General features: G+C 53.2%; 2 protein-coding genes across 2 annotated transcripts; both read left to right on the forward strand.

The window, feature by feature from the left end:
* Nucleotides 1–3089: 3089 nt before the first annotated feature.
* Nucleotides 3090–9789, forward strand: VOLCADRAFT_85869 (uncharacterized protein; the record flags this gene model as incomplete). The annotated part of the gene is made up of 15 exons (XM_002945622.1): nucleotides 3090–3367; nucleotides 4032–4128; nucleotides 4433–4486; nucleotides 5186–5251; nucleotides 5417–5858; nucleotides 6176–6263; nucleotides 6655–6787; nucleotides 6881–6983; nucleotides 7116–7404; nucleotides 7698–7843; nucleotides 8146–8178; nucleotides 8427–8587; nucleotides 8890–9269; nucleotides 9375–9452; nucleotides 9744–9789. The coding sequence occupies 15 exons, from the start codon at nucleotides 3090–3092 to the stop codon at nucleotides 9787–9789; spliced, it is 2394 nt and encodes a 797-aa protein (XP_002945668.1).
* Nucleotides 9790–15297: 5508 nt separating this feature from the next.
* On the forward strand, nucleotides 15298–22744 carry VOLCADRAFT_85870 (uncharacterized protein; the record flags this gene model as incomplete). Its single annotated transcript, XM_002945623.1, has 11 exons — nucleotides 15298–15584; nucleotides 16020–16116; nucleotides 16356–16451; nucleotides 17313–17378; nucleotides 17741–17989; nucleotides 18356–18468; nucleotides 18795–18970; nucleotides 19386–19418; nucleotides 19666–19826; nucleotides 20024–20256; nucleotides 22609–22744. 11 exons carry the CDS (start codon nucleotides 15298–15300, stop codon nucleotides 22742–22744), a joined length of 1647 nt encoding a protein of 548 aa, XP_002945669.1.
* Between the last annotated feature and the right edge of the window lie 1790 nt (nucleotides 22745–24534).

Raw genomic sequence — 24534 nt, forward strand, 5'->3', positions numbered from 1 at the left:
AACTAAAGGGAAAACGTTCAAGCCGGGGGTGATGGGCAGGTACTGGGTCTGACGTGTACACTCCTCAGAAACCTCACAGCTTTTCACAATAGATAGAATGCCGACGCTAATGACACATTGATGTGTTTTGCGTTAACGTTTGGCGGGAAACAACATACGTACCGGTACAAAGCTTGCGTTTGGCAACGAAACTCCCGCCGCCAAAGCCGATGAAACTTACAAGAGGCCTCGCTCCCCCTTCAGCTGAGCTAGGAAAGTTAGTTAAATGTGGAACAGAAGGATTTATTATAACCGATTGCCTTGCTGCTGTGCTGTTTGCCCAACAGTGCGCAACAGCGCCTCAACCCTAGGGTTACGAACCCCAGGCCAGCCGGTGAAACGGGCGGGGTTACGGGCCCAACGAAATCAAGGTTAGACTCAACGGTAAAGGAACCATCGTTTTCCAAAACAAATTAAAGTATAAAAGGTAGCCACCCAGTTACCATATTCCCTGTTTAAATGTTTAAGCTCAAGATAATCCTCCGATTAGGTAGGCTTTTGTTGCAGGGGATCATCCTCCGGTCGCGGAAACAGTTTTAATTCCCGAAAGGCCCCAAAGATGCGGACTAAATCTCTTTATATTTGTGCGGAACGTTCGTTGAGGCGTATTCCCCCAGGCAAGCAGTCCAGACAAGGCACCCGGTGTATGTGTGATGCAAAGTTCCGATACCCTAAGAATACCTAATCTATAGATACCTGCCGCTGCCGATGTTGCTGTTACATTGCATTAGACACTCGCATATGTAATTGGCTTTTGTCATGTACAGCATCATGCCTCATGACACGTTTGTACGAAGCAGACGTCTGGATCCAGCACAGCAGGGTGGTTAAGCAGCGTGGTTGTGAACTTATTCCCGCACAACTTGCTCATACTATTCTCTCTGCCCGCATTTCTGCGACCTGATACCGCTCTAAATGAAGCATTAGGTCGGCACACGCGCGGTTCCCCAGCGTGGGTAACGTCGGAGAGCCTCAACAGCAGGGGGAGGTTAGGTCTGAGATGCATAGAGGTCTCAACGCCATCACAGCACGCCGGCGCGCCCACGAAGTTTACTGAAGTGCGCTCGTTTTGGAGCCAAGTAGGTTGCTGTTTAGGACTACCACGTCTTAATGGTTTAGCACGGAGCGGATGCTGGATGGCTCCCAGATATCGCCGTCGCCTCTGGGCTTTACCGTAAGGGTCGTTTGTTTTTGTTGTCTTGGAATGTGGCCAGTTTTGTATATATAGCGCTTTAACGTTTGGCGCTGCGTGCGCGTGTTCCTGTTTTCCTAGCACTTGCTTGGCGCGTTGGAGTAGTCGCGTTGCGGGCGTTTTATCCGCGCATTACGGCGTTACTAAAGTCTTTAATGTTGCAGCACAGTCTTGCACTCTGTATGTGTAAGGAAAAGAGGGAACTTAAATAACTGCAGGAGAGTCGGGCAGCAGGCGAACTGCAGCCGTCCCACTTCTCACCGGATCTTCCCAATCCTGGTCGGCCTTCCATTCTTGTGTAGTGGATATAGGTAAAGCTACAAACATATTATAGGTAACTTTTATTTTGGCTGCAAGAGGAGCTGCTCAGACAATTACAAATTGCTGGCAAAAGGGCCAACTTCAAGGCTAGCTTTCGGGAGACCGAATGAAATTAAAATGGGTTTGCATGGTTGAGCTATCACTATTTGAAAATGATGTCATCGTGACGGATGGCAAGTCCGCAGCCGCCGCACGCCTCGACACATGTCGATGCTTGGTGCATACCTAATCTCACATAATCTATAGATAATGGATTGTATTCTTGATAGACTGGACATGACTGTTGGACTCTATCGGTACAGTTGCTGTGTGGCACCCCTAGATGAACATCCAGGACACTGGCAAAAGGGCGCCTGCAATCCAGCGACGTTGAATTCCATGAGCAAGCTTGACAGTATTTATAGGGGTTCATGAACTGCGCGTGATGTTTACAGGTTACAACTCCGTCCTTCCGGGCAGCATGGCGGTGACTGAGACCTCCTAATACCACAATTCCCAAGAGGTAAAGAGTTTGCGTCAATATCTGGATTGATATTCGTCGGGATAACACGTGTCGTTTATTCGACACCCTACCTATCGAGTCTCGACTACGAAAAGCATCAGTCCAAGTGGACATCTTGAAAAATTCAATTATAAATGGAGAATGAAATCCATTCATGTGGCATGTCCTGTCCCTGCACGTGCTTTCTATACATACGCATGAGTGCCGCGTGGGGCCACAGCCATTACGGCCTACGGCGCAGTACTCGCACAGGGAAATGCTCAAGCCATGAAGGAAAGGCGGCTTCCACAGGAACTCATTTGATAAATGTAAAAGCCACAACATTCTACAATTTTTCCTTTCCTTGACCTACTGCTGCAGCAGAGCGTCTGCGGAGCCGTAGAGGTTCTCAGTGTAGCCTAACATAGCCTAGGGGATGTTTCAACTTCCCATTCCTAGAATGCTATCTTTTTGGGCATCCCATAGTACACGAAAACGAACGCGCTCGGCAAAGTTGGAAAACAAGGGTTGGTTTTCTCCTAATCATTAACATACGCATCTTGGCCATTTCATTCTGTCGTTGCAATCATAGACATGTGGATCATGAGGTAGCAAACTACCTTCCCGGTGTCGTCCACTCCGCTAGCTTAACGACCTAGCTGCACGAGCGCTCCACGTGCGCTGTGGGTCACGGAACAAAACTCCAAGCCCAACGTTTCCAACTGGAGGACAAGCTCAAGCCACACCGATAACTTTGTAGACAATACAACGGTTACAGAAAGCCCTAGGATAAGGCGCTACAATAGAATTTTGCCACCTTGTACGGCAGCGGACGCTCCGTGGGAAGGAAGGGGCACCTGCTGCTTCATTGAAACTCAGCTGAGGCCACCGTTTCTGTCCTTTTTCCAAGCACAACAAGAAGAATGAATAAATGAATAAGACGCCCTTATTAACTGTGCTATCTCTCTGCTAGCACTCTTTTTGTTCCTGCAAAGTTATTCACCCGAAGGCGACTTAACCCCAGCTGGCACACCGGCACCATTGCTGAAAAAAGCCATGCATTCTGCCTCTGGCGATGACTTCCGATGCTTGGCTTCGAACGGGCTGGACTTGTCATCTTTGCGAGTATCCCAACAACTTGGACGCGGTGGATTTGCAACCTGCTGGCGTGCAACATACAATGGTCAGAATGTCGCACTCAAGGTTATGCTGCCGCGGCCAACGCTTGCGGCGAGAGTAGCCGCGCCTGCCGATGGGAGAGGTGCGCCCGAGGACGATCTTTACGAACGGATGTTCCTACGAGAGGCTCAAGTGACAAGCCAGCTTGAACATAGGTACGCTAATTCTTCTACCTGACTACGTAGGTGTGTTGTGCTTGGGGTCGTTATATATGGCACAACTGCGAGCACGGGACAAACGACCTATGCGCACCTGGGTGGGCGCTCAATGCTAGTACAAACGTACTCATACATGTTGATGATTAGGCGTGGCGTTTCATAGCTGTATGGAGAAACAAGGAAGGGCATGAGCCACGCAAGCCGCCATTGTTGGCAAATTATGCCAAACAGCGAAACGGACAGCGCAAGCATTCATATGAGCTCAGCATGTCATAAGACCTCAGAAACAATGAGGTGCTTACTGCAGTTGAAAGCACTGGTTGCTGTGGTGGGCGCACGACTTTCGAATCGCGGCATCCCCAGCCGGCCTGACAGGGTCTCACCACAAACCATTGTACAAATAGATCTGGACTAATATTAACACAACGTTCCAAGCAAAACATCCCTTTAGGACCCTCTAATGCGTCTGCTCCCACTTCTTGGGCGCCATGGCGCTTCTACTTGTACACGTGTTACATCCCCCAATGCGGTGCTACATTACCAAGATAAGCTACAAAAGCAAAGTATTACAGAAGCGATGCTGATATGCATTATGTAATGGGCAATATTTCCCTTCCATTTGGTTGAATTCCATCTGACCCTGGACGCCACGCACGCACAGGCACATTGTCCAGTGCTTTGGCGTGGCCCAGCTGCCTGCTGGCTTCGTCCCGAAGCAGCCGGAGCCATCACTGGCAATGGTGCTGGAACTGTGTGAGGTGGGTGCCTCAGGATGGGGGTCCGTGGCGTCGTGTTCGTCTCCTCCCTTCTTTGGATTGCACCGCGGGCTACTCCACAAGCACTATACACGAAGGCTCTCATTAAAATTGGAACTGAATTCAGGGCATGAGATCGTGACTGCCATTGCCCTGCGCCCGGTGCCCCTGCGCTCTGAGCTGCGAGCATGGCGGAAATCCTGCAACCGTTACAAAGCTCTGTCAGGCTACAAGCACACACACACAGACACACGCACTCGCACGTCCTCGCACGTCCTCGCACCAAGGCCGCACTGCACATGTGCAGCAGCAGCTCCGACTGACTGCCAGCTTTGTTGACCTTGGTCAAAGCTACCATCAGGTCATTTTCGGGTCTTGGGATAGCATTGGGCAGCGTAACCGTAGAGCGGAACCGCCAACTCGAACTTATTTCTTTTTCCCTCCTTTGGTTGCGTTGCTTTGTATGTCGTACAGTCTTACACATTAAAAGACTTAATCACGCGGGGAATGGCGGCTGGGCGGCGCGCATACAAGCTCAAGCAAGCCTATGCGTGGCTTACCCAGGTGCCGTTGTCGGGGTTGCAAAACCCACACACTGCTGCTATGTTACTATTGGGACCACAATTATCGCGTTTTGTTGATTACGTTGCATAGGTAGCTTGCGTCGCGACATAACGGGATTGGGCACACGGATTACAACTTGAAAACCTTTGGCCACCTGCGTGCACCCTTCGTTTTACCGGAACCTAGACCCGGGGACTCACGCCCCGTGCATGCACATGTATGTATGTATGTACTTACGTACCTACAGAATCATCAGGATCATCGTGTCGAGTCGCGTCACGTCTACGCGCGATCGTAGGCAGGCTGAAGGCCCCTTTCCTGCTTCTTGCAATAACAAAAAGTACCGTGCCGCTGCCTGCAATCCCCGTTGCAATCCCAGCTGCAATCCCCGCAACAACCTTGACACTGACCTGAAAAGAATACAGTCGTCCACGTTATTGCCCACACCGGCGCCGCGATGTGTGTTACCTTACCTTATTTTCCTGACAATTCGCAGATCGCCTCAGCATTGGCGCACCTTCACCGCCAAAAGTCGCCTATCATTCATCGTGACGTGAAGCCGGTACGTGGAAAAATAAACCCATAGTTGCGGAACTGTGCCTGACACCGCACTGTGTTTTTGCCGATCCTACTTAGAGGAGCCCTCAACCCACCCCCAACTACAGCAACCCCTGAAGAAATCCATACACAACTATCCTCTAAACCCCTGCACCCTTCGCTTCCCCAGGAAAATGTGCTCTTCAAGCGCGACCCCAGCACAGGCGAGCTCATCTGCAAGTTGTCAGACCTTGGGTTACATGCAGAGGTGTCCGAGGACCGTTCCGTGATGCTGCGCAAGTCCCTTAGGAGCACTTCCTCCTTGGCTGACATCTCCGGGCACGAAAAGGACCCCTCCCTTAGAATGTGCGTCAGCCGCTTCATAGATGGCAGTGTGCGCGGCGCGCGGGACGCAAGTGGCCGCAGCGGCACCCTCGGAGTCGTACCGTGTGCTGAGGGCTCACCGTTTTTGACGGTCTCCGTGGCGCCTAGCTTCTCCACTGCAGGCAGCCGAAACATCGGTGGGTGTCGAATTCAGCGGGGCCGCAATTGCTGGGTTTCAGGGGGGGCTCAGGGAATCAAAGATGCATTTGGCTGGGGGGTTCTGGCCACTGAGACGGGCAGTCGGGGATGTGAGTTTTGGAATGGTTCCTTGACTGGCCTTCTGGCTTTTCCTGGCTAGAAGCCCTGCAATGACTGCATTGTACTGCCTGCCGTACGTGCGAGTATGGTATTTGGTGGGCTTGTTCTGTTTGCATAATGGCTCGTAGAGAGCGTAATAAGAGGGGCTCAAACACCCAAACGGAGTAAAGCGGGACTTGGTGGATTTAGAGAAACAAATGGAATTGCGCCCCGCATTTCCTTGGTGGGTTGCTGCTTGCTGCCGCAGGAAAGAGAACCCAACTATCCATGCGGTACTTCAGTTCGACGCTGACGTCACCACATGCAGTGACGCCAATATCAAAGCCCCTGGACGTCATTCGACAGGAGTGCGACCCCAACTATGAGCCCAGGACAGCCGCCATCGTTGTCGACGGGTAAGGCACGCATTGTCGTACCGCATGTCTGCCTGGCCGATGCAGAAATGGACTCACTGACCCCTCTTCTTCTTCAAGCTCCCGGCGACCGTGCATGCACCGGATTTACGTTTTGTTTCCCGTAGACTAAATGGATTGCGTTACAGTGGATTGAAAACGGATTTGTTTATGTTTAAGTTTATGTTGGAATCTTAGGGTTCAAGTTACTTCGAACCAGCTCTGGCAGGAGGGGGAATGGGGCCCCGGGTCATGAGGGGAGAGGGGCAGTAACCACTCTCGCAAGTGCAAGCACCCACCATCTCCACGCTCTAAAAGGGCCCCTAATGATGCATACCTTGCTTGCTGTTAGCCTCAGGACCCTTGGGTCGCCCCCTGGCGCCACGTCACGCAGGATGGGGGTTGATACGTCACCTCCGGACCAAGGGTTCGCCACCGGGCGAGAGCTGGGCGTTGCACAACAACAGCACCAGCAGCAGCAAGAGCAGCAGCTGGTGCTGCAAAACCGCCAGCAGCGGCTGCAGCAGGTACATGCGGAAGGGGAGGAGGAGGGCGAGGTAGAGGATCCTTTGCTGCCGCTGCCGCCATTGCCGGCGTTCCCTCTGCCGCTTTCCTCACAGCCTATGGACGAAAAGGAAAGCTCCTTGAAACTGCAAGAGCAGCAATTACAAGAACTACAACAACTACAACGGCATCAACGGTCTTCAACGATAAATCCCTGTGGTGAGCAAGATGAATTTGCAACCTATTGATCGTTACTCTCGTTTATACTTGACACGGGTAAAAGCAACGGTAAAGCCAACGGTACCGGTAGAACAAGACATCCCATGTCTCACCCCAATGGACCTCGAACAGGCGATGCGGAGAAGCCTCCAACCGTCGGCGCCTCCGTAGTGGGTGAGACGTCGGTGCTACAGGCTGCCAGCGGGCCGGCGACGCCAGCCGCAGCAGCGGCGACGGCAGCGGCGGCAGCGGGGGCAGCGCTGCACGAGGCGGCATTGGCGCAGAGGAGTTTCAGTACATATAGCCACCATCCACCGCACAACGACGACAGCGAAACGCAGTCTACGCTTGCCTCCCCGTGCTCCCTGGGCCCTATGTCGCCGCTAGCGGCCGTCTCGGCGACGCTAAGCGTCCTGCTTAGGTGCGTGGGGATGGCAGACATACATACAGACAGACATGCAAATAGACATGCAAACAGACAGACAGATGTAATTTGAAAGAGCGAATAATTTTTAGGGCAAAGTGGGCGGCCCATTGGGGACCAACATCAGTATCACAGTTTGTTAGCCGCGGCTATGCACCTTTTGTTATGCGCATGCGCATGCACATGTGCGCGTTTGGGAGCGCATGAGACTCCACAATATGGACTGTGAGCAGCAAACGTGTCGTTCACTTCCCCATTCGTCATACTTTGCGTACTTTGTGTGATTGCAGTTGTAATCCGGATCTTGTGGAACCGGTTTCAGCTGCCAATCTGGCTGTTGGGTTACGTAATGTTGGATCTCTACTCCGGCAGCTGGGCAAGTCGGAACTGAAGCCGCTGCGACGGCACGAAATGGAGTGGGTGTACGGCTTAACGGGTGAGTGCGGATGTGTGGGTGGGTGGGATGGGATCCAGGCACTCGGGCGAATTTGTGTTGGTAATTTTGCGGTCCTTTCTTCGCATGTCTTGGAGTGCGGCTGTGGTTGGGGGGTAAGCGCATGTTCGTTGTACGCGCATGGATTTCGATTACCCGCTGTGGTATTAAATAGGATTTCGTTCCTCGCCGGCAACAGGTGCTTGGCCTGGATTGCGTCAGGATTATTAATACGTTTATCGTATTTGACCTAGATTGTTTTCCGTACTGACGTACCGTCGACATGCCGTACTTCATTCCTGCAGGCAAAGCTGGGTCTCTGATGTACATGGCGCCAGGTGGGTTGTTTAAAAGCAACCTGACAGCTTTATGATATTTTGGGAAATATGCTGGCATGTCTTGCTTTAGTTGCCCAGTCGACTGCTTGGTTAGTCGCTGCACGCTGGGTTGCTACATCGGTTGGTCGACTTTTGGTTAGAATTTTGGTTTTGTTGGTTTTAATCGTGTTTCCGCAACACAGACCTCAAACCTCAAATCGCAGCTTAACATGGTTCACTTTTAATCACCTTCCCATCCAAATCGACAGAAGTCTTTCAGCACCAGCCGTACAACGAGAAGTCCGACGTGTTTTCTTTTGGCGTACTGGCGTACGAGCTCCTGGCGTCCGAGATGCTTCTGATTAGCATCTTCAACACGGGGCGAGCCGCCAAGATGGGAATCCGTGATTCACATGGATATGCCGCTAAGGTAGGTGCTCTAAGTGCCCTGCTTCGTCTACTTACCTACCTACCTGCCTGTCTGTATGTCAGCATGTCTGTCTGTCTTTTTGCATGTGTCCTGTGATTGTTCCCGCGCGACAATGCGCCTGGGACGATCAGGTGGCGGGTTCATCATCTCAGGGGCGGTGCTCTGCGGCATGCTGTGAGCCACGGGAAGAATCCCGTGTAACCCAAATCGATGATGATCCCACTAATAATCACTAGCTCAGCTCATGTCCACAGCAACCTTCCAAACCCGCATGCATGCGTGCATGTGTGTCGTCTCTGCAGGTAGCGGAGGGCTTCCGACCGCCGCGAATACACGCGCTGCCCGATGCCGCCTGGTCCATCATCGAAAGATGCTGGCACAGGGATCCCGTACAGCGCCCCACTATGGCGCAAGTGCAGGCGGAATTCCAGAAACTGCTGGCGAAAGAAATTGAGGGCTTCGGGGGAGGTGGAGGTGGCGGGGCCATCAAGCGGACCGCCGGACACATCGCATCGCGTTTGGCATCGACGGGGGGACATGGGGCCGGCAGGCACGGCGGCGGTGGCGGCAGCTGCGGTGGCGGCGGTGCTGCCGCCGGCACCGCTGCCGCCGCCGGCACTAGTGGGGCTTCGAAAGGGGGACGCAAGGCACCTCGAGTTACTGTGGGCAGCGCAAACACGACGTCAGGGTGCCTGCCGGGGTGCATTATAAGCTAAACCTTGGAACAGTACGGCAAGCGTTACACGACAGCTCACTCTCGTGGTCGGCCGTCAACGCCCGTGTACAGCGGCGGCAGCTCACGTCGCCTGTTCAAGAAATACCGCGCTTCCGCAGCCGGAGCCACCCAACTGAAAATTGCGAACCGGTGAGGTGTCTGTCGATCGGGCGCAGCGAAAGGCGACAGGACAGCTGAAGCAGGCAGGGGGCTGATACGTGGGTTTTGTGTGGATGCGTGTGCACCGGGCTGTACGACGTTTGTACGGCAGCTCGTTGTACTGCGTCGGTTCATGTCGTCTGCTGTGAAAATGAGCAAAGAAAGCGACGTTTTTAGCCGCCGCATGCAGTCCCTGTACGCACGCGCTTTGTGGGAAATCGGGTTCGGGTGATTAAGTGATTGTTTGAGTCGTCGTCGTCGTCGTCTGGCGCCCACCCGCAGGCGCCCAAAGGCAGAAGGTTGTGCGCGTTTGCTCGCACATCATTAGTTTCGGGATTCGGGAACTCGGGTGTCGCATCCGGACAGTTGCATGGAACTAAGGCCACGGGAGATAAGAAAGTCACATCCGCCAAAGGCAAAAAATGAGTGAGGAAGCGATGAGGAAGCCGGTAGTCAGTGCTGTAGGCCAGCCCAGCGAGACATTCTCCCTTAGTATGCGCGCCTATTCGTAGTCCTACCAAAGTTTAGTAGTCACCGAGCACGGCCCGTGTCGTTTGTCGGATTGGTGGGTGGATGGTTGCTCCCCTAGCCGCCTTGCTCCAAAAATCAGTTTTAAGAATGCATCAATGGGAGCATTTGTAGCGATGACACATATGACACAAACCGTTATGTCAAAACCTGTGCCGTACAACCATTAGGCAGGCCGTATTGTACGACACGTTGCTATTACTACTGCTGGACTGGTGGGGCCGGCGTAATTTTTTATGGGATGGGCAGAGGTGTAGGACTTGGGGGTAGAAACCAGGCAACGGCGGGGAGGGTGTCCTATTCACGACAGCAAAAGTTTTGTCTTCGTTAAACACGTAATGTATGTCCACGATGCAGGATATTATAGTTTTGGCATGCATTTCGACACTTGATGCTTTTGAGTTGAGGTTTGGGAGTTGGTTGTGACATTCAGGCATGCAGGCGGCAGTAACTCCCTACCAGAAGGGTTGCTGGCGTTTTCCCTTAGCTAGGCGCTGACACACGTTACACGTAAGCACCCTTGCCTGTTGAGGCAATGGGCTCGAAGCATACCGTGAAAAATTGGATGGACAATAATTTTATTGCAACTGTCGGTCTTTGCGCGCGGACAGTTTTGCTTTTTAGTTTTCCCAAGTAGCGTCGCTAGTCACGGAAAAGAGGCAAGAGGAGAAGCCGGCGATGGAGCAAATCTTAGAACATGGGTCGTGGCGGTCCTCTGGCACGTCGCCGCAAGAGCGCGGCCAGTTCCTATCTATCTGACATCCGGATGCATGTGCCTAATTGGCAACACTTTTATTAGTTTTTTTGGTGTGCGTTGAGCCGATTTGGGCAAGGCAGGTGGGGTGCGTGATTGTGATTTTTCAACTTTCTGAATCAGTTCCGTGTCTTTGAAAAACTAATAACAATTACAAGAACGAATATTCCATGACAGGGGCAGGGCACTCAGCTACAACTGAAGTTGTAGCGGGACGTTCAAGCGATGCTTTTCAGTGCCCCCGTTCGAAGCGCGCTGATGGCCTGCGCACAAGTCGCACGGTCGAGATGCGCCTGGGGCCCGCAGGAAGTCTTTTTTATTCATTCTGAAAACATTGATGCACGCAGTGCTTCGTGATCTGGGTGCTTTAGGCATCACGTAATCCGTCCAGGTGCGCGCAGTACGGGTGTTCGACGGCTTCCGTACTCTTGCTGCAACCGCATGCCCGCCACTACAATGCCTTTCGTGGCATCCTTTCTCTTTTTCGCAACGGCTCCGTTGATGTCTGTGGTTCGTCTCAACTCCTCAGTTGAGCGGAACTTGCTTTCCGGGCCCATGAGCACAGAAAGCGCCGCTTCCACGTCAGCGCGGACTGGGTTTTAGTGTGTGCATCATCTAAGGGGTGCGAATTTTCAAACCCATGGCATGTAGTACGTAACCAGTAATATGCTTGTATGCATCTACGTATGTCTGTCTGTCTGTATCTACGTACCGGGAAATTCGGTTGCTGTGTTGGGCGGTGGGGGGCCACAGGGCGCGCAGGGCGCGGTTTAAATGTGTGGCATCTAACGGAGGAATTCGCAGGGATTCGCTAGATCGCCTCAATCCGGGATTTCTTTGACTCGTATAAATTTTTAGTTTGTTTTTGAAACTTGGTGGACCTGTTATCCGTGTGACCTAACGAGGATTGTGGACGAAACGCGGCCGTCCTTTAGGCGGGCGGGCGGCTCCCTGCATAACTACGCGCAAAGATGTGCGGCGTGCGTGTGCATGCCTTTAAGGATGTCCATAATGAGTTAATCAATAACTAGATCACCGCGAAAGATGATTATTATTGGCGAAGATAACGATGACGGCGAAGAAGCAAACTCTGGAACATCGACATATCGAAGTTGCATTCGTCTAGCGCGACAAAACTGAGTCCCTGTGAGTCGGTTGGAGGACGCGGCGCAGAACAGGCGCCCAAGGTGAAATGGCCAAGCCTTCCAGCTGCGAGGACGGCTGCTGCACCGCCGAGCTGGATGGTATATGTATGCGGCCGCGTCCGGCCGGCTGGTTATTACTTACTAATTGTTGTTTGTGCTCTCCACGAGACGGCGTTGTCGAACTGCGTGCAGTGCTGTGAAGTGATGTGCTGTGATGTGATGTGGTTGTTGGGGTTGCCTTCCCTATGTGATGTTGTGCTCCGTGCGTTGTTGCCGTCGTGCGTAACTTTGTTGGGACTGTGCTTTTGATCTGCTCTTTGTAGTGCTGCGCCATGCGGGTGTTGTTAATTTCAGCAATACGTGTCCAAGAACCTGAAAACAAACAGTGTGCGTGTGTGTATGTATGTATGTATGCATGTATGTATGTGCGTGGTGAATGCATGCGGTGTACGTTGCGTACATGTGTGTATGCATGTATGTATGCGTCGACCGCCTTACGTCGTCTCTGACCGGGCCTGACGCGGGCCCCGGGCGATATCAACCCTGATCTTACAGGAACCTTCGAAACTTCACCCAATGTGCGTGTGCTAAATTGCGTATGCGTGTCTACTGTTGCATGGTGTGTGGGGCGTGACTGCGTGCGTGCGTCGACCAGAAGCTTCTATGGATTGCGCAATTGCTGCGCGAATGCGCTTGCCGAGTTAGTTGTTCGTTTCGTATGTATGTATGCATGTTCGTTTGTTCTGCTTCGTTAGACCGTTACACGCCTACATGACTGGACGTGAGCTTCCTGTTGGCGTGCATAGATTTAGTTAGTTAGTTGGCCGATTGTGGCTTGGGGGATCCGGCAACAGGAAGCCCGCTGATGACATGATGGCCTCAGGAGTTCAATTAGGTACAGTGGATTAATGCACTGCTGGAAATTGCGAATAGATTAGTACGCAAGGATCATTAGTTTCGGGTCAGCGGTGCCAAGGGATGAATCGATATTTCGTTTGCATGTGCATGTGCATGTGCATGTGCATGTGCACGACTCGCGCCGGCGTCGTGTGAAGGGGACGCATGGAGAGCATCGGTGCATTTTATTGCATGGGTGCATGTTGGCGATGCAAGTAAAAATATTATGCGATGGCCTAATCAAGCTGCTGCTGTGCACGAATGCATGGCAATGCGTTATACTGCTTGCTGTTAGCTGGTATGTGCAACTCAATGTGTCCCGAACAACTGTTGTATCTCGTCCAGCTGGAAGCAGCGCCACGTGTACGAACAGCCAGCACGTACGCACACAAAACAAGCAAATCGTGCCAGCAGCAAACGCGTTTGGTTGCAATAAGGTTACGGCAAAGTGAGCTTACTTCATCATGCAGTTGTAGAGGTGGGTGGTAGTGGTGGTCATGAAGCCTAAAATCTGCCTTCGCTGGGAACCCCATCACGCCCATCACGCAATCCCAGGGGCCTGCCGTGAGCCGTCTTGAGGTGCAGCACACACACACACCCGCGCTGACCTTGCTGCCGACCCTTCACCCTCGGAGAGAAGTGACATCGCACACGCCCGACTGGGCTGATGCATCCGTAGCACCGTCAAGGACGGTCCAAAGCACGGAGCGTCGCCGCACATTGCGCGCCCCACACACTAGGACGTTTTCGCCCCTAAGCCCGGAAAATAGTCATATTCAAGTAAATTGGCTGTCCGGATTGGCTGTTTTTCCAATGGCCGGTCTTTTTACTTAACTTGGCTCGCAGGCCATACCGCCATTTTAGGACCGCGGCGAGAAGATGTGATCACCTCTTTAAGGTCTTCAACCCGATACAGTGGTACTGTTTTGTTGGTTGTGTCGGTTCGTTGCTGGTTGTGACGAATATACCGCTGATTAGCCGCTGCCTAACACGTGTGCATGTATGTGTATTACACCTGAAGTTGCTTGCCCTTTCTGCCCACTGCACGGCGACGCATCGTACTTCGTAGTCCGTACTTTCGTACAGCGCACAAATCGATATGTTTGGGGTCGCCACAGATGGCAGAGGGGTTGGCTATGTGTACAACTGGCCCGGCTCCAACAGCGCGCTGTTTAAGGGGGTTGTGTGCAACACAGCGGTCCCGCCGCCTTGATGACATTGCTTTCTCGTCGCCGGGGCCAAAAAACAATGACAGCCGCCGGCTATTATCATTCTGGTTAGTACCCGCACCCGCAGCGGCAGCAGCGGCAGGAGCAGCTGCGGCAGTGGCGGCAGGCAGGTAGATAGATTCGGGGTCCCCACATCGATCCATATGCCATAGCCCGCCACAAACGAATCTCCCCAAACGGCCCCAAGCTAGTGATGTACGCCTGGCAGTCGTGCCATCTGAGGTCCTGGCCGGCGTTTGCCGGCCACCATTCAGCGTCCTGGACACGCAAGGATGAGATGGTGAAACTTCATTAGGAATTTCCAAACGGAAGTTGCACGGAAAGTTTTTAGACAGAATACCTAAAAGAAGAACATTTGCTGCAAAAATCATCGGGAAGCAGCACGTAAGGGACGCAAAACAGGGGAAGCGTGAGAGCGAGGAAGGAGATTAGTCATGCGCTGCGCGTCCACAGGTCTCCTTAAGGCACGACAGTAGGCTTGCCGTAAAGCTGCGCGCAGCAACATGTATGATGCGCTTGTCGAGTCGATTTAACGCGTGTGAATGCGCTCAGGGCAGGATCTCCTATTTTCCTAAGCCTAGGCCCTCAAAAAGAACCCTTAGGGCTGGCCCACAAGCTGTCCATCATCAAAGCTGAGTCTTAAACAGCCCAGAAAGCAGGTCTTAAAATTTTGTTTGCATATGTGTGTATTATGATAGTGTTAACACACTTATGTTCATAAAAGGTGTTGGAAGGACAGACGGAGGTTTTTCTGTCCAGCCCTTGCGGAGGTGGGCGCGGAGAACTATAACTGGAACCCTATCTTCAGCCACTATATAGGGTGGTTCTGGTTGCTTTGGACTTTAGATGTTCAAAGCCCTATCTGTTGGCGACGTGTTGTAGGAGTAGGGCGACGGACACTGACTGACTGTGGCGTCAGCGCTGGCATGAGCCTTTTTACATTGGCACGCCTGCACCACCGCAACCTACTGATACTATCATTTAATTCAAAGCTTCTGAATTTCGCAACCATCGAAACGGGCCAGTAACCGAAATGGCGCCACGTGCGCGATAGATGTACGACGCAATAACAAAGTCCTGCAAAGAAAAGGTCTGTGACAGCTTGCTGTCTGGCTGTAGGTATAATTTGGGTATGTTAACAATGAGATTCTGCTATTTGAAGCTTCTAGGAGCATACGGTTGACGCAAGCTAAATCTGTTGCGCCAAGCTAGGTCTGCCCTAAGCGCATAACGCCTTTAAAAGTCCGTTGCTATAGACAATTGTAGTGCATACGGTGAAAGTTATGGCTAATGATGATGGTGAATTGCCACAAAAGCTGGATTTGCGAAACTTGCAAGTCCGGGAACTAATCGGAGAGTCTAGCTCCGCTACCTTTTGGAGAACCACTTACAACGGACAAGATGTAGCTCTGAAAATCTTCAAATCTCTCACCTCAAAGTCTAAATCGTTGACTGTCAAACCTAGCCCAGCTACGGCGGCGAATGGGTCCAGCAAACAGCCTCCTGAAGCGGATCTTCCAGAGAGGATCTTCCTCAGAGAGGCAGAAATCACGATGCAGCTGGAGCACACGTAAGTATCTTCCGGGTCGCTAGGGCCATAGGTACAGGTACAGGTGCACCAGATGATGCGAAGCTAGGGTGGAACAAGATTGGACGCTCGAACAGGCTCATGTGGCTTGCGGGTTTCATTGCTTTTGGTCATCTTAAATTTACTTACGCAACCGCATCTCCACCAGCCTACCACTTGCGTGTTCCTCCACCCATTTCCCTTCCTGTGCGCTTGCCATACGTACCCTCATACCTATGCGCGGTCACCTCCTTATGCCAAAATACGGATGCAACTCAAATGGACCCCCTCTATGTCACGGGGATCTGGAAAATCGCTAGATTATCTTGTTATTGTTACGTTTCCTATGATCACCGGACCAACGTCACCTCGCACCAGCGTTTCTCTATCCTCTGCCTCCTTCTGCAAATGCATTTTCCCCACCGATTGCCTAAACAGGAACATTGTACGCTGCTTCGGCGTGACGCAGCTTCCCGGCGGTTTCTTGCCTAACCAGGGCGCACCGGCGTTGGCAGTCGGTATGGAGCTGTGCGAGGTGAGGTCCGGCAGTGCGAGGTACTGACTGCAATCAATGACGAGAAGGATGAAGGATACGTGGATGGGACATCTGGCGTTTAAATACCTGACATTCTTTTTGCCGTACGGTGCCGTGCACGCTTTTCCTCGTTACGTGCCCGGTTGGAGGACCATGTGGCTAACGATAAGCTTTCGCCGAAAATCGTTTCCCTTGTGCCGTACATCGCGTCGTACATGTAATGTGCCATACCCGTACAGCGGCAGACGCTCAAGGAGCTCATCACGCGGAGCATGGCAACGGGCAAGCGCGTGTACAAGACGGCCGATGCGTATCGATGGCTTGTTCAGGCAAGTGTGCGTGCGCATATGTACGCATATGTGCAAGTTTGTGGATGTACTTGTGCACTTGTGCTTCAATGAGTTATGCGACGAGGACAAAGTGTTGGAGATGGCATATGGGCAAATATATGCACATGTGCATATGTATGTATGTTGTTACAGGGTGGTTAACTTCGCCAGCGGCCCCCTTTCCCGGGGCAGTCCCTGCTCTCCCCTGCTAGAGGGGCACCCTAATCCGTCACCCCATCCGACTTCAGAATGTATTCGTTGGGTTCGGCAACTCACCACCAGCATCCAACCAAATCTAGCGGATCAACGGCGCATCAACTTAGTTCCTGGTCAGCTCGCAAGTTGATATTATCACGTCCTACACCGTCCATATGATGGGGGGCCACCTCCCATTTCATCACTCCTCAAACACCCGAGGAGCTGGCAGGCGGATTTGAACCCGGGTCGACTGGATCGATTGGGAGCAGAAGTCAGGCCTTAACTTCTGCCAGCCGCCTGCCTATGTATGTATGTATGTATGTATGCGTGTGCGCGTTACGACGCCGGGCGCACACATGCACGCGACGCGCGAGGGCATGCATGCGCAGCTGTCGTACGTCTTGTAAATAAAGCAATGAAGAGAAACTGATACCGGCCCCCACCTCAAACACCAGGGACCTGTGCTCGTGTATTCCATCCCCAGCAGCCGCCCACCGACGCCAAAAAAAAAGACGTGGTTTAGCGTTCCGCTCTGCCTGGGATCGTGCCCCAGATTTAATGCGTTCCCCTATTTTTTCCCACCTTTCCACCTCCTAAGTCCTTCCAACCAATACACTCCTCGCAACTGACGTACGTGGCGATCGTACTCTCCTGCCGGATGCCGTACAGTTGTCCTCTGCTCTGGCCTACCTTCATGAACGGAAGCCGCCAATCATCCATCGAGATATCCGGGTGGTAAGAAACGTTCCTCACAATATTTACTAGTCAAATTTGCAATGCGCGTACTGCACTGTCGTACTGCGCAGCTGTCGGCCATCCACTGAACCAGCAGCGCCCGATATCTCACCTCGCGGGTGGTAGGTGAGGTGTTGGTTGCCGATAACATGGTGGTGCATTTCGCCGTGTGTGTGCATGTGTACGGCAACTGATGATCGGTGGTACGACATGTGCACGGCAACCGGCTATGTGTAAAACAGCCCTTGTTTTGTGCTTTCCTACGTGTCTCATCTCCTCGTTGCTTTCCTGGTGCGGCTGGCTGTTAGCGATCTCAACTTACGTTGAGATCTCTTATCTCCCGAATATATAATAACCTGCAGGACGGCGTCTTGCTGAAGCGGTCATGCAGCAGCGGCAGCGGCGCCGGTGTCGCAAGCGGCATGAGTTGCAAGTTGTCGGACTTTGGGCTCCACGCCATACTGTACGAGGATCGTTCCAATGCGTTGCGGCGGCGCGCGTTCACCCAGACCCACATCAACCCACTTGCGGACTCCTCCACCTCCAGCGGCAGGCAGTACTTCGCCGGGGAGGGCGGAGATGAGAGCCTGAGTGCTAGTAGTATGTCAGAGGTGAGGTGAGGCTGACTTGTGTATATATGTAACTGCGTATATATGTATGTAAGTTTATACATATACATGTACATGCATATATATGCATATGTGTGAGAGAGAGAGGGGGGAAAGAGCGAGAGAAGTGGGGGCTGTGCCTGTGGGTGCTTGTGGGTGCTAGGCAAATGATGAGCTGTCGGAAGAAGGAGGGCGAACCAATGGTGGATCTGAATTGCTAGATGCAAAGGTGCAAATAAGGAAGCAAGGCAATAAAAAGAAGTGGTGCCGGATGGTTATTGGAAGTTGAGTGTTTACATTAGTAGAGGCTGCCCTTTATTGCAACTTCTGCTGTACGACATACGGCAATCTGGTTCGGTCACTGTGCAGGCGTCACGAGGACGAGCGACGGCCGCGGCAGCGAGAAAGGAGCAGGCAACAGCGCCAACAGGCCAGAGCCCTTCGGCATCGGCTGGCGAGCCCACGTCGCCAGACAAGTCACGGTATGTTACTGCTGCTAATCCTGCACGACCCCTTACCGCTTACAAAATTTCATATAAAATTTGAACATGTGGATAGGAATTAACGTAACGGGATCAAATTCAGATGAACAAACAAATTCGGAATGGGTTCGAATGTATTTCATGGGTTTGAACTCAAACCTACGCCAATACGTGAGCTCGGATGAGCGAACAAAACAGAACAAATTCAGTAATGGATTATAATAATGATATAAGGATTGAATCTTGTTACAGTGGACCCAAAAGTATTGCCAATACGCATACCGCGCGTGTTCACGGGCGACATATTTTTTTTACTTCTTGCGCAGCCGAGATGGGCCAAAATTGCAGGGGGCTGCTGTCGGAGGCGAAACATGCTCCGCTACCGCCACTTCGGCGGCACCTGGTGGGCTAGGCACTGTGGCGAGCCTGCTTAGGCAACTGGGGTTGTCCGAGATCAAGCCGCTTAGCCCGGTTGAAGTGGAGTGGGTCTATAGCCTACCCGGTAAGGAAAGCTGAAGTAGCTGCGCGATTTGTAAATTTGTGGACTGCGGCGAGCGAGATCACCGGCTAATCGGCTTTGAGGCTTATGATATATTTTGCACCGCTTGACCTAATCTTCCAATCTAACCAATCTAACCAATCACGGAGCCTGGCACCGCAGGCTCTTGCGTTCATAGGACAGCGACAGCAAAAGAGAAGACCAAGCCTGTTTCCTTGTTTTAAAAAGCATCTTAACGTGTTGCGCATAAGAACATTTACATTTTTTGTTTGTAGTGAGAAAATCAGCACGTTCGCTCTAACGGATGTTATGCACACTTGCGTATTAATCGTCCTCCCTTTTTTCCTTACAAACCCATTTCCTGGCCGCGGTTGTGTTTCTGCTTGTGTGCTGCCGCCCTTACTGAATACTGCTCCAGGGAAGGCCAAGTCCTTTCTGTACATGGCGCCGGGTGAGCGCGCCGTTGCGTAGGAGTTGTTGTATTGTGCATGGATTGCACTGTACGACATGTGAGGGACACGGCCTGGGCCGTCTATCTTGTGTATTCAGGTGAAGCGGGAACGAAAATTCCCCTTAGGTAGCGCAGTTCTCGAAAATACTTAAACCCCCATTTTACCTTCTTCCCTGTTGTTTATTTTATAAAGATATGTGTGTATACATTCGGGCATTCTTGCGCACGTTGTATACGACCTTCGCAGAGGTGTACAACAACCTGCCGTACAGCGACCGTTCTGACGTCTTCGCTTTTGGCGTGCTGGCGTATGAGGTGCTGGCTGGGGAGGTGCTCTCCATCAGTGTGTTCAGTACTGCAAAGGCCGAGAAGATGGGGATCTCGGGACCTCATGGCTACGCGGCAGCGGTGGGTGGATGGGTGGGTGGATGGGGAAAAACGGGCAGAAGGCGGCAGAGACCCCCAATGATAGCAAAAAGGGTAAACCCTAAACCCTATTTAGCAGCGGCACGGAGGCTGTTACCTTGCGTGGCACTGGGAAGACGCGTTCAGCAGCATCCATCCAGCGCCGCCCGCCAATTTCTGTGTGTACATGTTTACGGCAGGTGGCGAAGGGCTACCGTCCCGCCCGCATTCGAGCCATCCCCGACGCCGCGTGGAACCTAATAGAGACCTGCTGGCATCCAGACCCCGCACAACGACCCGCCATGTCGCAAGTCCTAGCGGAGCTTCAGGTTTTGCTAGAGAAGGAGATGGAGGAAGCCGCAGGCGGCGGCGGCAGCGGCAGCGGCAGCTACCCTTGGGCCAACTCAGGGATGAGCTCAGGGAAGGGATCCCGGTCGGCGCCGGCAAGGGCCCCGCGGCGGTCCGCTGTGGACGGCCCCTCTCCTAGCTGTACAGACCAATGCGTCATCAGCTAGGAAAGCTGGGGAGCCCCAGCTGCTGCAGGCTTCTCTTCTTGTTTCGGGCCTTACCTTGGTGCGACAGGCCGGACCGGATTTATAGCTCATGTCGGTTGCTAAGTGCCTAAGTGGTGGCCCGGCATTTCAACAAGTGGGGTTTATTTTTTGAGGGTTCGGCTACCTTACCTGTTTCGCAATACTCGTTTCCTGGCTTGTGGCTCTTGGGTATGGGGGATATACGCACAAAGGAATGCATGCGTATGATGCTTGAAAGCTGGGTGATTGGCTGGGGAAGCTTTGGAAGTTTGATTTGAAAATTGACGAAGAGCGCGGCCGAGAGGTAATTACCGAGGGTAATTACGCTTTTGAAGTGTTACTGAGTGTATGTTGTTGAAGTTGGTTCCTGCTGGGGTACAGCCGTGCGAGCTCATGACGTTATGGTAGACGCCGCGATGCATGACACACCCAAGCGCTACTTCATATATACGACTCGCAATCTCTGCGAGAATGGCCGTCGTTGTCACCACGGTCTTTCCGTTTTTGCGGTTGCTGTTGTTGTCGTTGCGAATTTGCAGCTGTTGCGAGAGTTTTTTTCCGGGGCACGGGGCCTTCATCCGCACTGCACACGCGCACGAGATAGAGCGCTGATGCGGGAGATGCGAGAGCAGGCGGCGAAAAGCCTGCTCTGTTTTTTCACCACCATTCATTCACCTCCTAATGCATCATGAGACGAGAGGACGACGAGACACGCCCTATATGGCCCTGCAAAGAAGCCAGAACGGCTTGAGAGTACCTTTTAAGGCCGTTGAACGCATCATCGTCATAGGTGTGATTGTTTGGACCTGGCCGTGACTTTGACCGAGCCTGTTGACTGTGCCCATTCTCCTGACAATAGCCACTCCTATGCCACTCTGTCATGGACCCGGAACCGGACTATTGCAGTGCGCTTTTACTGCAATTTACGCAACCGCGGGCGAAGGTGGAGTTTGATCCGTGTGTGTGTGTGTCTGGAGACTATGAGAGGGACTTCGAGCGGCTTCGAGACGATGGTCCGACCACAAACAAGGGGGGCCAAATACCAGTTAGGTGGTTTCCAATGTTGCCCTTGGGCCATAAGCCCCTTGGCAGGGAGAAAGCGCCTTCGCGCATTTCCGTACAATTCGTGAGTAGGAAAGGGTTGCAGGTCTTAACTTTTATTCGCGATTTTTTTCCTTCAGGTTTTGGGGCTGAAGCTAGGGCTGTTGCTGAAGGTTTAGGAAGGGGTGTTGTTGCTGCCAAGAAACAGAACGGAGCTGCGACATACCGCATCACTTGATGATGTACGACATGATACTTATATGTACGACATGATACATGTCATGCATGCCACTTTATGCATCGAGCCACGTGAAACCCGTGTAACAGTAGGTGCCATACGCGCATAGCACATATCGGTGCACGATAGGCCGATTTGCAAAAATCCAAACAGGTGAACACCTCTCTCCAAGCGTCGCAACGGCGCCATGCGAAGCAACTGTTGCCCCTTGCATTGCATCCCGAGAAAGTGAATGAGGAGCGGATCAATCACCTTTCCATAAAGCTCTTAGTGCAATGCCAATGAATCTGCAATTCACCAGCGAAATAGTCAAATAGCATTTGCACGACACGGTGGAACGGCAGAAGAAGTACTGCCATCGCAAGCACCACGCGCACACAGTCCGCGGCCGGACAGACTCAGAATGACATGCGTTACTTTGATCTAATGCGCCGAGCTGTACCTGGGGCGTCATGCCGGAGCAGCTCAATTCTGCCCAACTAATGCCAGTCGGTGCTCACGGTGCGCGTCAAGCCATTGACCAGACTCATGGCTGGTCTGCTTTTCCGGTCGCAATTCCTAGCGTCCCTACGTATCTTCTCCCCCTTCCGCACTTCATAATCGCCCCAAACAACAACAGCTTAACCCAACAGCGTTGCGGTTGACTCTTGACAATAGCATGTTTTCAGCGAGAACGCAACATTTCGTGCGTGTTCGTACATGCATCAAAGCTGGAGAGCAAACACCGGTGATGCCGCTGCGAACAATAGCCGGCACACAAACACAAATGAGACGTAGGCATGTGCGCTATAACTGTGTTCGGTGCGCCGAAAAAAACACGACAATTCTCGTCACGTCGCTATCGCCCTGACTAGCCCTGGTGGTGTCGAACATGTAAAGGTAGGTTGTTGACAACGTTGCGTTCTAGTAGGGCGGAGGGAGAGGCGGCGCCACCAGCCGCAGTGACTTCCCTGCCTGCCTGCCTGCCCCGCAGGAAGCCGCCGCCCGGCGTGGTGCTTGGGCGCCCATCCCCTCGCCAGCCCTTGATCCAAAAGAGTCAGGAAAGTGTCCAAGCAAGTAAGAACGAGTGCAAGGTTCAGGATACCAGGAAAAACGATTCGTGTGATTGAGTCACGGGTGGCTAAATCCCCACGTCAAGTCCAGGTCGCCAACGCCAAGCCCACCAGGAAAAGGTGTCCACGCATACGCATCAACGCAGGTGGTGTAGGGGAGGGCCCGGGGAAAAAACGCGAAAACAGAGGGACAACACAAGGCTCCCTGGCTTGGCAGTAAGAAAGACATGCAACACAGAGGAAACCCATGCACGAGTGCACGTGTGCACATGCAGACGCACACAAAACATATGCACACGCACATGCATACGCACACAAAACACACACGCACACACAGACGCGAGGGACTCGGTTATGTAGGGGAAAACCCCACACACGCCACGGGCGCGCCATGCTTGATTTCGCTTCGTTGCTGAAGGATAAAAACTTCCCCATTCGTTCGCAGGAACTGTTTGTTGGCTTGTCCACCACCAGCACGACCTGCAACACCAGCGCCAAAAGCGCGTGCCTAAGTATTCCGGCCGGGCCCAAGCACCATGTGAGCGGCCCTCCAGCCATGACAACACACATACATACGGCCGCAGTGCTCGCCCACGCCCACGCTTAATGTGCATTCCTCCCTCTTTACGACCGCATTCATGGACGCCTGGCCCACCCATGCAAATGCACTGGCTCTTAGCTAACAACTGAACCAATCAGTTTCACGCTGCGTTTCCTACCGCGAATAGGACGAATTTCAGTAACATCATTTTAACACTCGGAGAATTGGTTAGTACATGAGACGCGGCCGTTACGCGAAGAAGAACTTTGTGCGACATACCCAGCGACGGGTGTCTGGGTATTCGGATATCGCCCCCCAAAATTTGTACATTCCGGGTACAGGCCCCATATACCGATTGGCTAACCGCCTGAGGAAACAGGCTCTCATCCCCTTGGTTGATTCACAATTTGGATGTTAAAAAACTTGACGTGCACTCGAATCTTCACCACAATGGAAGGCATTCAAAAGGTCTCGAACAGAGGGTCGAGTCGTCTGTTGGGTTTTCTATCGCCGCATGCGCGAGAGCCAAGTGTGAAAATCGGGTCGTCATGGCCTCCTTGCACGGCCTAGACGGGCATAAGGCCCATGTCGAAAAAGCGCTAGTGCCAAGCAGCTCTGCTGGTGCTGGTGTTGGTGCTGGTGTTGGAGTTCCCTCCGCGGCCGGAAGGGACCGCTCCACGGCCGGACTGCTGTCTGGAGCCGCCACCGCCACCGCCACCGCCACCGCCACCTCGCTCCCCGACAGCCCCCTGTCCTCCCGTTGCCTCAGCACCGCCGCCGCCACCCACACCTCCACCAGCGCTGGCCCTGCTGCCCCGACCGCCGGCCTCGGGTGACCGCCCTGCGCCAAACACCGCAGCCGCCCTGGCGCTGTACAGCGGGTTGATGGCGGCGCCTCCGCCGCTGACGTCTACGGCCGTAGCAGCGGCGGCTGCGGCTGCGGGGCCAGTCCCAAAAATTCCCCTGGCTACGTGCCCGGCTTCGTAGCTGGGGCGGCGGCGGCTAGTCGCAGAGCCCCACGTCGGCAGACCGCCGGCCTCCTTGGATGCGCGGAGCTGCGGCTGCGGGTGCTTGCTGGCGGCCGCGGCAGCCGCACTCAGCTCGGCGTGACTGGGGACCGATGGGGTGTTCACGTACGGTCTCGCGCTGGCGCTCCGTGAGACGTCGATGGACCGCCGCTGCTTCGGGATCGCAGGGCCTGCGCCACGCGTGGTGGAAGCCCCAGCGGCGCCGTACGGCTGCGAGAAGGCCCCAGCGGCTGCGGCAGGGCCCAATGGCTCGGAAAGAGCCGAGGACGGCGTCCAGG

This window comes from Volvox carteri, assembly GCF_000143455.1.
Source record: "Volvox carteri f. nagariensis unplaced genomic scaffold VOLCAscaffold_1, whole genome shotgun sequence".
NCBI classification, from domain to species: domain Eukaryota; kingdom Viridiplantae; phylum Chlorophyta; class Chlorophyceae; order Chlamydomonadales; family Volvocaceae; genus Volvox; species Volvox carteri.